The 14317-nt window shown below is 35.0% G+C and overlaps 1 protein-coding gene across 2 annotated transcripts in view; it reads left to right on the top strand.

The window, feature by feature from the left end:
- Nucleotides 1-2080: 2080 nt before the first annotated feature.
- Nucleotides 2081-14317, top strand: part of LOC108978976 (F-actin-uncapping protein LRRC16A) — an 80985-nt gene continuing 68748 nt past the window's right edge. For both annotated transcript variants that reach the window (XM_018949506.1, XM_018949507.1), the window contains exon 1: nt 2081-2561. In XM_018949506.1, the coding sequence (XP_018805051.1) occupies nt 2441-2561 (121 nt within the window). In that variant the 5' untranslated portion in view covers nt 2081-2440. The remainder of the gene's footprint in view (nt 2562-14317) is intronic.

Genomic DNA, 14317 nt, shown 5'->3' with positions numbered 1-14317 from the left:
TCACAATTTCTTAGAAACAATTTCATTAAATAATCGAACCCAAAATTATCGCAATAATTCGGTTTCGGCACGTGGTTTGTGGCACGTATCTTCGTCTTGTTGGAACCAGATGAACATCAACTTCTTTCAGTTGCGGGCATAAAAATTGGTTATCATTGATCTATACCGCTTCCCATTGACAGTAACGGTGTACGAAGTACGAATTGATGATTTCAACAGACCAAAAATCACACCTAACTGTCAATTAAGGTGAATGTAATGGTTGTTCATTAATAATTTGTGGATTTACTTCACACCAGAATCGAAAGTTTTGTTCATTGACCGCACCATTCTCAAAAAACTCATTATCGTTTTCAAGTTGTTCCAAGCCAAAATCAGCAAATTCACGACATTTACGTTGGTTCAATGGCTTCAGTTCCTAAAAGAGAACAATTTTATACATACGCAACCCCAAATCTTTCCTCAAAACCCGACAGGTTGCGGTTTAAGACAGTCGCAATGCTTGAGAACGTCTTGGAAACGACAAATTGCTTGAACAGCAGCTAAATTGTCACTACCTCGAGCGGTTCTTAATCTTATTGTAACTTGAATATTATGTAAAGAAAATGTACGTTCGACTTTGAAATTAGAAATCATATCATCCCTATTAGAAAACCCGGTATAGCCCTTACTCTTAAAATGAGTTATTTTTCTAAAAAAAACTTTTAAATTTATTGATCCCAAAATTTCTACAGATATTATGGTATTTAACTGTACTTTAAGACTTCTTCGATTAATTACTAAAACATATAGCATATTTAGGCTAGCTCGTATTAAAATTTGAGCCAAATAGGTTTAACCGATTTCAAGTAATGTTGGTCCCCGACTTTGAAAACACCATTTTGAGAAAAACGCATTTAAAGTTTTTCCTTGTACTTGTATAACTTCGAAAATATTCAACAGAACGATATGAAATTTTCTGTGTGTATTCTGAAATATATGTTGATTATGAAAATAAAAGAATTTTTTTGAAAATTAAAACTGTATATAACCCCACAAGAATGAGCCTAAAACATGTGGGACTATATTTTCATAATTTTGACAGAGACTTACAGTTCTAACTTAAAACCTTCAGATTTTAAGTTTAATGGTTTGACAGAGTATTCATTTAAATAATTTGAAAATAGAGTGAGTGTGTTATGAACTAAAAATTATAATTACATCCATACTATATCTTTCATAGCACGAATTGTTATTGAAATTATATGCACGCTTAAAGTGTACCCACTATTAGGCGCAAGACTGTATTGCATATTTACATTTTACTTTACATTCACATACAACGAATTGAGAATACCTAACTTCAACAACGTTCTTAAAGCGGGCCTATTTACTTACACATATGCCATAGAATTGGCTGTAAACATTTCGTTGCGCTTACTCAACTACTGATAACACCTTAGCACTTGAGTATTTGGCTAATGAGAACAGTCGGTAGATCGCGAGACAGTGTCGCGATAACATTAAATTACAAGGTAATTTTTATTACAAACTTCTCTTCTCTTATGTAGCATTCAAAATGGTTGAGACACCATATTCACTTATAAATTTTTTTGCTAACACTTCTTAAAATTTAGTTCGGTGTGAGGAAATAAGTGAAATAGAACGCACCTTTTTGGATCATAGGATCCGTCTGTGTAGATAAAGTCATACGCGTTTTCTTCTAATCGAACTCAGTCAAAAAATCTGATATTTACTTTCGTCAAAACGTTTTTTCTGCATATGTGATCCTTTATAAGTTTCGGATAAGCTTGTTTCCTCAGACTTCGCTTATTTTAAACCACTGATTCGTTGTTGCAAAATTTAGACTTTTTATTCCATACAAGAACCAGAAGAACCTATGCGACTTCTGAATATAACTCTAAACGAAATTTGAAATATAATCCATAGATTACATTTTGATTAAACTCGTAACACTGTGCCACGTTCCGTCTGTCAATTCCACCTGAAATCGGTGTACTTGTGTTGGCTAGATAAAGCTGCCTTACTCAAGCTCTAATGGAGTACGACAATATTGAGTCATTCGCGTACAGTTACTGGAGACATGCAGCGGACTGCAGCGAAACGTTCGACAATACAAAAACAACTCATCGACGCGTACATAAAATATTTGATTTAATGTTTTGCGAGGTCGACGTGGAATATTCGCAAGTGAAAAGCGTGTAAAAATGTAAAATAAGTGAGAAATCAGTATTTGCAATAGCGACACAGTGATTGGACTTTCCAAAAAACAAAAATACGATGCGAAATAATTTGGAAACGTATACGAAATTGATAAAAGTGTTCAAAATTATATAAAACGTATTTTATTATATTCTTAAAGGCGTAGTAAATGCACTGGTGTCTGTGTCAAGTAGAGTAAATATTTAAACTACAAGAGTATTTACATACACATACATAAATGATAAAGTTTTTTACAAAATCAAAAATGTATACCTCAGAGCTAATGGAACATATTGGTGATTACCTAAGTAACATCATACACTTACAAGTAATGGACATGGCCAAAGGCCAAAACCAAGGTAAGTTTGGTATAAAAAGGTGTTGCTAAATAACGGAAAGTATGAACTCGCCTTATATATACTAACTTGAGAAACTTATGAACGTAATTTGGTCAATACTCTGCCGAAAACCAGAGAGATTGATGTGTACAAATGAGTAGATATGAAATCTAGAGCCCTTTAAATGAAATACCATCACATAAAGTAAACAAAACCCACACTGACTTAAAAAAAAAATACATAAACAAGTTAAAACTATTGTGAAAATTAAGTTAATAAAAAAGTACGTACTCTTTATATAATTGTAGGGAAGGCTAAACCGGTATCAATGGTTTACTTTGAATTGTTCTATGTAATAATAAATGATTCAAAGAAAAAATTAAGAATGTTGTAACCTATTTCAAATTTATGTGTAATAAATTGATAAGATAGCACTGTGGACTCCAAACTAAAGAAGTAATGCCGCCTGGCTAGCTTTTGAAGTCAATACTATTTGTAAGTTAAACGAATTCATACAATATGTGTATTAAACATAAGATGACTTTGAATTGAAAATATTTTTGAATAGTGTTGCCAACTTTTTAAGAGGTTTTATTCAATTAAATTGATGAAATAAATGATATGGGAGATGTCAACCCGAGCACATTTAAGTAAAGTTTCTACCAAATATATTACTGACAGTAATTCAAGTTCATTTTCAAACTAAGTAATGATAAAGCTAAACCGATTCTTTGGTGTATTTAGATCAACGGCGATCAGCTGCTTGGTCCTCACAAACCAATCAAATTATTCGACCACGCTAATACAAGGGCTTGTTGGGTATAACACTCGAATAGTTTAAAAACCCGTTATTTAAATAAAATTGATAAGTTATACAAGTTGTTAAAGTATAGTTATGCAACTAAAGATGTTGATTGGTTGTTCGTATTTGCTTTTCTCCGGCACTATAGCAACTACCATGTGAATATGGAGCTCTCTATAGGAGCACTAAGCGTTAAGCTAAAAATAATGCAAATTGCATGGAACTTGTAAATATTCTTGTACTATCATAATCGATGTCATGAATAAATCCCATAAAAATTAAATTTGAAATATACGCTTATACGTCTCTTTATTGAATTCAGTTTAGCGCTCAAGGAGGTTTGCAGTTTTATATGCACGAAAAATAATTATTTTATGATTGAAGATTTGCTTCTAATACACCTCGCACTCTTAGTAGGTTTCGAGTCGCATGGCTGATTCGACCTTAGATTACTTAATATGGTTGAAGAAGTTTAGTTAACAAGAACAAATAAATTTCTCTTATAAAAAATACTCAAACACAGCATATCACACGATCTTGGTGGCCAATCGACCGGCCCAAAACGTGAAATTAACCAAGTTCTTGTATCTAAACTTTTTTATTTTATTCTGAAGACTATTTTAGCTTCGGTTCATCTGAAGTTTTTGTTTAATATTTCCAAATCATTTTCGATTAGGTTGTATTATAATGACATTCCCAGGTTCTTTATTTTCGAAGACCTTTGCACTACTTGTTAATACACACTTCATTTTTAAGCAATTCCGAGAAAAGCTTTCTTCGTATGCCTCGTATTTATTTTCAAGTGTAAATATGTCATGCACGAATGCATTTTTGCACATTCCACTTGTTGTATTTATAACCCATTAATTATAATTCACATATGTATATATAAAATCAAGCATTCAATAGACACACCTTGGATAAATCGTCGCAATTATTCAGCTGTTACATTTGTAGGTATTTGAACCAAATTTTGTACTTGTAGCCGATAAAAACTTTGTGAGCAAAAAATTTTACAAATTTGTAAAGCAAAATTTTAATGAAGGGAAAATAATAATTGTCAGTAGGTATGTATGGTACAAAGCGATACATATGTAATTGTATTCTCATATTGGCACATATGTATGTATGTGCCGTGAAAGTACAAACATACGATATTATTCCCTTGCTCTCTTTAATATTTGGGGAAGCCAGCTTTGGAGCACAATTCCAGTCGTTATTTATATTCTTCGAAAGATATGCATTATTATACCCTGAACACGGTATATTAAGCTTGTCACGATGTTTGTAACACCCAGAAGGAAGCGTCGGAGACGCTGTAAAGTATATATATAAATGATCAGTATGTTGAGCTGAGTCGATTTAGCCATGTCCTGTCTGTCTAACCGTCCGTCTGTCCGTCTGTCTGTATATATACGAACTAGTCCCCCAGTTTTTGAGATATCGTTTTGAAATTTTGCAAACATCATTTTCTCTTCAAGAAGCTGTTCCTTAGTCGGAACTGTAGATATCGGACTACTATAACATGTAGCTGCCATACAAACTGAACGATCGGGAAAAGTTCTTGTATGGAAAACTTTTGCATTTGACAATGCATCTTCACGAAAGTTGACACATGTTATTTTCTAGGGCATTAATGTAATATCCGAAGAAATTGTTCAGATCAGTTATAGTAAGCATATAGCTGCCATACAAACTGAACGATCGGAATCAATAGCTTGTATGGAAAACTTTCGCATTTTACGTGGTATCATCAAAAAATTTGATATGGATTACTGCTTAAGGTAATAATATAATCTCCGAAAAAAATTGTTCAGATCGGATTACTATAGCGTATAGCTTCCATACAAACTTAACTCATAGTTACTAAAACAATGCACCTGTGAAGGGTATATTAGCTTCGGTGCAGCCGAAGTTAACGTTTTTTCTTGTTTTTAAATACATACACTCATACATCCCAGTCACTACTAAGCGTATACGTTAACCCGATAAGTGTTGCGCCTTTATCAATAATTTTATAATTGTTTACGCATGAGCTCACATATTTTTCCTTCGACTCTTTTGCCAACACAATTGATACTTTTTTGGCGTTAATTTATTCTTCAATAAATTTATTTCACAGCGCAATCCGTTAAATATACATATGTTATCTGGATATCTACCGATATGATTAAACAATGGTTTTTAATACGCAGCAGAGGAGAGGTTATATCAAGCTCAAAACACGCTCTTAATTGTGTGAAATTGGAGGAATTTAAGTAATTTAACTAATTCGTAATTGTTCAAAATTTATCAAACAATTGAATAATTAAATAACTTTCTAATTAGTAATTAAATTATAAAAAAAATCAATGTCAATAAAAGAAATAACAAAAACCGAAAATGGTTTGTTATAAATTGGAAAGTCCAGCGACTAATGTCTTCTGATGTTTCCAATAGTTACCGAGTTATTTATCTGTTCAAAGCTTCAAAGTACAATCATAACTTGGTCAGAATTGTGCGAGAAGTCCTTCTTTAAGTTATAATCCTGGTTATTCGCGCGGAAGATTTATAAACAAATTTTATAATACCACGTCATATATATAGAGATTTATTCATTCTCATATCTTTAAGCTTTGCTTCAGTTTACATAATTTCTTCCTCTGCAATTTGCAAAGGCAATTCGAAAAAACGTTACCTGCAAACAGGGGTGATACATTTCGAAGTTCGTTATTTTTTTTTTTTTTAATGAAAAACACAGACACTTCAAATTTAATGGTATTGTTTATTATCATTTGAAAGAACATTGTTTGGCATTTACTTTTTGAAGATTAACTCTTTCAAACTTTCGACTGGTAACTGGCGAATGACACGCGTAATGTTTTGCTCTAAAGCCTGAATCGAAGCGGGATTATCCGCATAGACTTCAGACCTTAGATATTCCTACAGAAAAATGTCTAACAATGTGATTTCACACGATCTTGTTGGTCAATCGACCGGCGCAGAACATGAAATTATCTGCTCACCGAAGTGTTCTCTCAATAAATCCTTCATGCGATGTGTGGGAATTGATGCCGTCTTGTTGAAACCAAACGTAGCCGAGACCACGAGCTTCCATTTCAGCAAACAACTGCTCGGTTATCATGGTGTGAGAACGGTCCCCATTGACGGTTCCCTTCTCACCGTCATCAGTTTTGAAGAAATATAAACCGATGGTTCCACCGACCCACAAATCACACAAAACCGTTATTATAGATGAAATAGTAACTCTTGAATCTCTCCAGGTTGTTATTAGTTCCAAATGCTTCAATGTTGCTTGTTTACGTATTCATTGAGTAAAAAGTGGGCCTCATCGCTGAACAAACTTTGGCTCGAAAATGTCGGATCTTCTTGAAATTTTTCACGAGCCCATAGAGCAAAGAGATGTCGCTTGGGAAGTTCAAGCGGCTTCAGTTCTCGCACAAGTTATATTTTGTATGCTTTCAATTCAAGATCTCAACATAAAATGCGGCAGGTCGTTCCATACGTCAGTTCAAGGCGCCTAATCAACTCCACTACCTTGGTGTACACTCTCAGCTACGGCTGCTGTGTTTTCTTCAGTGTGTGCTGGACGTGGTATATTCGTTCGAATATTATTCAATAATTAGTGCTGAGTCTCAGGATGGGTGATGACGCTGCGGAGAGTATGCTCAGTAGCCGTGAATATAAATTGAGAGAAGCGTGAAAACACTTTCTTCACAGAACGTGAATTTTCGTAGTAAAATTGAACGATTTATAAATGTTTTTCAGACGTAAGTCTTTTTATTATGAAATGTCAAACAATACTAAGCAAAAAAACATGACAGCTTGACACGACTCATGCTACCATTTTAATTTACTGTACAGTATAAAAGCCGTTTCAAATTCTACATTGTTTTATAATAAAAAGTCTTGCGGTATTTTTTTATTTATATTAATTTTTTTATTTTATAACGGTTTGATGACTCATGTCCAGCTCTTGGCCGATGCTACGGCTGCTACTATGCCAGTCTCTTTCGACCAATTCAGCAATTTTATGGCAATTTTCGACGACAGGCCTTCCGGAGCGTGGCGCATCTTCCACCACCTATACACCAGAACGAAAACGCATCGTTGTGCGGTGGAAATGGAAACTGTATCGGGTTCATAAACTGCACAAATTTTATTGGCGGCTTGAGATGCATTTTTGCCTTTATCATAGTAGTACTGTAAAATATGCCGTATTTTCTCTTTATTTTGCTCCATGTTTGCGACATTATAACTCACTAACGATTTAAAAGAAACGACAATCAATCAAACACGTGTTAGCGCGTGAAATGAGCTTTCCAAAAAGGTATAGCATGACTCGATGCGACGAATAAAACTAGAACTACGCGCTCTCAGCGCCAACTAGCGAAAATACCGCAAGACTTTTTTTACAACCATATTTAATATAACAATATTTGCAAAATTTGTTTAAACTTCGGACAATGGAATTACATTGAAAGGTAACACTCATGAAAAAAGTAAATTAGCACAGGAAATATATTTCCGCTATTTCGCTCTTATAATTACACCCAATTATGTGTTATACTCTATTGCCATCGATTCTCTTAGTGTTTGTTGCATTCCACATCTTTACTGCATTTTGCTTAATGTTGAATATTTGAATAAGCTTAAAGCCTTAAGCCAACTGATCAGTAAGCTAATAGCTAGCTTAATAGTTGGAAAGGGAGATAAGTGCTCTTAAAAGCTACCGCTGCCAAATTAATTTATACTCGGTAGGAAGAGCACGCGAGCGGTACGCGAACATGTATATAAGAGGCAGAAGTTGATAACTGTTAAAATGTTACTTAAAAGAATTCAAATGCAAACTGAATTAACTTAAAGCGAATGCCCGCTCGGGGAAGGAGCTGAAAAAGAAGAATGCCAGCCGGTAGTTCGTAAATTCTCGTATTTCATTGGTTTTGGGCGCGTCTGTGAAATGCCGTTTGTGATGCTAAAAAGTTGAAACGTTAATGGGTCAGCCAACCGGCCAATAAACGAGTATGCAGTGGCGTCACTTGACCAGCACTGGAGCTGTGCCAGTTTCCGCGTGCTTCATTAACTTGATTAGCATAAATTCAAACGTGAAAGAGTATGTTGGTACTAGTTTTATAGCCGCGATATGTATGTATGTAAATGACACAGCGCCAATAAAATCAGCATTCGTCACAGCTTACTGAGCAGACGGCGGTTTTTAGCGCGCATAAATTAAATTTGCTTGAGAAAATTCGCACCATGCCAACGTTTGTGTGCTTTTACAACGCGCATATCTGCAAAAGGCTAATGAATATTCGAGCGCTGCTCGTGCCGGCGTTCCAGGGTTTGAACAGCGCTGGTCGCATGCCAATCAATTGCGAAGTGCACCAAATTGAAATGGAAATGTGCGCAAACTCGCCAACACAATTAGTCCAGGTAGGCAGGCAGGCGGCCAGCGACTAAGCGTTGCCACATTATTCCCCATTTCATTTGTTACCCTTTTCATACGTATGTAAGTTGTTCATGCATGCGATGTTGTTGGTGTACACAAATATTTAATCTTAACTGCGTGGTGGAAATAAAGCACAAAGAAGACTGGAAATAAATAAATAAATAAAATGACTAAAAATTAATTAACGCAATTGATAAAACTCGACTCTCGGGCAGTGCGGCATTAGCTACTGTGCGCGCTTGGCCTGGCCAAAATCCAAATACATGCGAGCAACCAGTTTAGGCCAGACAGCATTTCACTTGTTGGCGGTGCGCGCGCGCGCTTGCGTTTGAAGGCGCGTTGTGAACGCAATTGGATTTTGGTGTCAAAACGTAAACAAAGCAAAATTCAAAATGCAAAAAACAGCAATTTTCCCCCAAATACGCAACGCGCATCGACAACTCTATATGTATGTGAGTGTGTACGTGTGTATGTGTTGTTGTTTGTGAAAAAATTCGCAGAACGTTTTCGTATTGAGGCTGCAACAGTTTCGATTTGTGGCGTGCATTTAGCAATTTGTTGCGCGACTGGTTTTAACCCACTTCCACCGTTCTGCTGCTAAGTATTCCACAGCCTTCTGCCATTTAAGTACCTGCTTGCTTGCCTGCCTGTCTGCTGAATGTTTGTTTGCTTGACTGGCTGCCCAATTGCTTTGCCTTATAGTCGGTTGGTTGCCTGCCAAGCGTTGGCTATTGAGTACAAACGTTCTTTCGCCGAAATCTCAATCGAGTGTAAACGGCGCACGTTCGCCTGGCGTATGGTTGCGAATAAAGATAGCGCAAATTACATTTAGTCAATTGTATGCTTTTTAATTTAAATAAAAATTGCTTTGAATGCCCAATGACTAAAAATAAAGCTTCGATAAAGAATGCTGCATTTTGTTGCTACGATTAAGCTTGGTAATGTTCTTCGGTTATTTGCTCACATTAAACTGAAGTTAATATGAGCTCAGATACTAGAGCCAAAAATACTGGCGATTACGACAGTTTCGATACGTTATTTTTCATACCTGCATAGGGTACAATAAGTTTGCCCCTAAGTTTGTTAAATTTAGAAAGAAACAGCCCTATAAAATGTATGTATCTATATAAACGGGGCTGCATTTCGAGGTTTCCTACTTTTTAGAGCAAAAAAAAAAAAAAAAACAGAAACTTCAAATTATTCCCTATTAAATATTATCCTTCCTAAGGACATTCTTTGCATTTATTTTTTGAAGATTGCCTCTTTAAAATTTTGGCTACGGTTACGTTTTACGTTGGTTCATCCGTTGAGTCCTATTTTCGATGACTCTTTCGATCATTTCGATTGGTAATTGGCGAATGACACTGTGATGTTTTGCTCCAAGGACTGAATTGTCCGCATAGACTTTACATGTCCCCACTTGAAAAAGTCAAACGGTGTGATATTACACGATTTTGGTATCTGGCCCAAAACCTGAAATTATCTGCTCACCGATGTGTTCTCTCAATAAATCCATTGCTTCATGCGATGTGTGGTAAGTGGCGTTGTCCTGATGAAACCAAATGTCGTCGAAATCACGAAGCGAAGCGATGTCGCTTGGAAAAGTCGAGCGGCTTCAGTTCTTGCACAAGCTGTGTTTTGTACGCTTTCAATTTAAGATCTCGACGTAAAATGCGCCGAGTCATTCCATGCGCGCTGAATTGACTATCCTCCGTTTTCGTCTACACTCTCAGCTCGGCTGCTATATTTTCTTCACTGGGTTCTGGACGTGGTTTATCCAGTCGAATATTATCCAAAAATGAATGCTGGGTCTAAAAATGGATGATGGTGTTGCGAATAGTACGCTCTGTAAGCCGATTACGTTGATCATAAGTTGAGCGAAACGCATTATTTACAAAACGTGAATTCTCGTAATGAAGTTGAACAATTTGTAAACGTTGTTCAGGCTCTTTTATACATATATAGATGTACATATTGATGTATGTATTGATGTGTAACCGTCTGAGGGACTAGCAGTTTTTGAGATATCGTTTTGGAATTTTGCAATATATTTCTTCTCAAAGAAGCTGCTTTTTTGTGTGGACCACTGCAGCAAGTTCATGCAAAAAGAGAAAAAATCTTTTTTACTTACCTGATAACTCAACAATCTGAATTAAGTCCGAGTTACTGATACTGTTAGAACAGCATTTAGGTCAGCCCAAACCATTTCGAAGCATTTTTCTTGTGTCTCAAACGCGTCAAGTCTCGATTGGTGCCAAAATACGAAAATGCACCACGGCATACTGCATTGGGTGTTTGCGACCTTTTTTGCCAAAAGCTCGGCTCATATCGTTCTGCAACCACCGTATTCGCCGAAGTACGTATGTATATCGAAAATATAGTGTACAAAGTTTTGTAGCAGTAGTTTTTAATTTAGTGTAGTTGGCTCCTATAAGCGTTTGCACGACTTACTTAGATATAATTTTCAGTTTATGATCGAAGGAATATATCTTTTGATAATAATTCCTATCTCTCTGGGACCACACTGCAGTGTAAATTTTTTCATCAAAATAAATTCGGGAAGTCGCCCATTTGTGTTGACTCGTCCGTCTAATATTATTTATAGTCATAAGTTTTGTTTTTTGTTTTTTGCCTTGAGTCAATTTTATGCAGAAAAATCTTCATCAGCGCCAAGCTGTGATTAAAATGCACATTAAATTTTTTATTATCATTTATTTATCAAGTAAAATCCCTCTTCAAAAAGATCTACAAAAGCCACGTTTTGTTGTTGTTGTTTGTACGTTCTCACAACCCATTAATTTATGATATTATGAACAAAATAAAATAAATACCTTATTTACAATTACATACCTTGAAATTTTCATCTATAATTCTTGGGCCGAGCTATTGCGAAGTAAACATAAAAAGTAGTTCGCAGGTGCTTTTTCATAAAATATTGGTCTAAACTGTGACTTGAGTCAGTACAAGCAAACTAATGGTTTTCTCGGTACGATCTTCAGTTATCTCAGAGAGTTTTAAAGTCGTAATCAACCCCTGATCGGTTCCTTTAGACTAAGTAGCGGCTAGAGAGTAGGATCCGGCGATGAGGTTGAAGAACGCTGAGTATTCTTTGTGTTTAGCATACATACATATGTATGTTCTTCTAGTCTCGAGTCTATCCCGTATGCCTGGATGTAATCAGAAACTAGAAATATATAAAAGTAATATTATTATGGACATACTAAACATAACATTTGTTTTTGGATGTGATAAGCAATGAAATGGCATAGAACACAATAAAGCACACATTCGTAAAATTAATTTTAACGTTACAGTTATGTCAATAATTTGAATGTGATATATGTGTATGTAAATATATTTCGTTTGTGCCATTTTATTTAAAAATTGTGTATTCCACATTTTAGTTTTGATCAAATGCAATTAAATACAGATACCAGMCATGCACAACACTCAAAGCTGCCAACTCAATTGGAAAACTGAAAATAGCTTCAAACAAATCGCAAATATAAAACCAGAAGCTCAAAAGTCAATTAACTCAAATAATTGTATAAACAATTGCATGTTGCTGGAAAAAAACTATTTTTCTGTTATTTGTAATTGCTTATTTAAGATATTACTATTAGTATTACTTATACATTAGCCTAAATAAAAGTAAAATATAATGTGTAGTAGAAAGACATGCATTATTTGTGCATTGAATTGAAATATTGATTTATTATTATATGAATGATCTGGTTTATTTATAATGATCTGAAGCGGTTGGTTAGTTAACTTGTTGTCTTTTTGAAGATGACTTCATAATGCCACTCTCAGGGAACAAGGGTTCCATTTTACCAAAAAACTGTGGTAGTCAATTTTCACAAGTTTCTCTTGAGGTGAATTTTACACCAGCAAAATCATTCGGAGCAACAGGTATTAATCACTTGTTTCGAGTTATAATAATAATAATAATAATACCCAACGATTACCCTCCTCCCGCCCAACCGCCGCGAGGGGCGCAATCCGCGAACGAGCGGAATTAGCCGAGTCATAAAAGGCAAGGGAGTTTTAAGCGTTGCGATCTTAAGCTGCTCAGCTACAGAAACAAAAATTTCAACAGCCAAAATTAAGAATTAAAATTAAAGTTTATAATTTTTGAATGTTACTTGTTAAGAGTAGATAAAATATTTTTTTTTTTTAATGGTAAAGACTGAGTCTGTTAGATCAAATGTGCTGGAATGAGAATTGAAATGACATATGCGGCGGAATGGTTCGTTTAGCTCAAACTTTGTTCTAGAAAATTTTATAAATAAGGGTCTAAACTGCCTTGTAGAGCGAGCGGGAACGTTAAAATTAATATCAGATAAAAGAGATGGGCTACAGACTGACCCATTCATGAGTTTTACAAGAAATATATAATACGACTAGCGAGTGTCGGGAGATTTATAAGTTTTAAACGATTAGTGTAAGGGGGAAGATTTAAACTGGGATCCCAATGCAAATTATTTAAGGCAAAAAGTAAAAATTGTTTTTGAACGGACTCTAACTTATCCGAATGGACTTGGTAAATAGTGTTCCAAACCACAAATGCATACTCTAATATAGACCTCACCAGAGATGTAAAAAGAATTTTCGTGGTAAGTGGATCTCTAAATTTTTTAGACCAACGTTTAACAAAACTAAGAGCGCCTTAAGCTTTAAAAACCGTGGAAGATGCGTGAAGATTAATAGTTACTCCTAGATCAACAAAACTGCATACTTGCTTCAACCTAAAGTTTAGTATTGCGTATAAAGGCTACAGATCTACGTGAAAAACATTTCGTTTTACATTTTTTAAGATTCAATGGCATGTCATTTCTATCACACCAAGAAACTTTCGCTGTATGAAATATACGTTTTAAAAAGTTTTACATCGTCAATATGGACTATAAGGTGGATGCCTAAGACCCTCTGATCAGGTGCCTGGAGTTTCTTGTGAATCACTATCGCCCTGGCGTTGTCCTTATGGCTTTCGTTTAATTAATAAAAAAAAATAATTCGTTTCGTTAAATTAATAAAACATTTTGCTTTCTAAAAAAATTTCGATAATTCAATATGTTGCCATCAAACACGAAATAAAAGTTCTTCGGCAGCCATGATGTGGATATTGTGCGATTGTGGTTTTAATCCATACGTTATTAGCCTCGTTCATAACTGTTCATACATTTTAATTCAGATAATCTTATATGTTTTTTTGTAAGTCGATGACTTGAAAGTCATGCACTAAAAATTCTCTGTCACACTTTTATTTATTTGCGTTGAGGCCGTGACTCATTTCCACGACACAAATTATTTTAATTTAAAAATTAATAAAGAAAGGAAGCCCATACATACAGTTATGGATAAGAGTATTTAAATACATATGTAGAAGAACATACTCACGTAATCACGATCTAGGTATCTAGGTATACATATTTTTTTTTTTTTATTTTATAAAAGCTTACATAATAATACAATTATTATACAAACTAAGAAAATACGCAGCACTAGCATCATGGGCTATCGGCC

This window comes from Bactrocera latifrons, unplaced genomic scaffold (assembly GCF_001853355.1).
Source record: "Bactrocera latifrons isolate USDA-ARS-PBARC rearing strain unplaced genomic scaffold, ASM185335v1 scaffold_13, whole genome shotgun sequence".
Taxonomy (NCBI): Eukaryota; Metazoa; Arthropoda; class Insecta; order Diptera; family Tephritidae; genus Bactrocera; species Bactrocera latifrons.
This window is presented reverse-complemented; position numbering and strand designations above follow the sequence as displayed.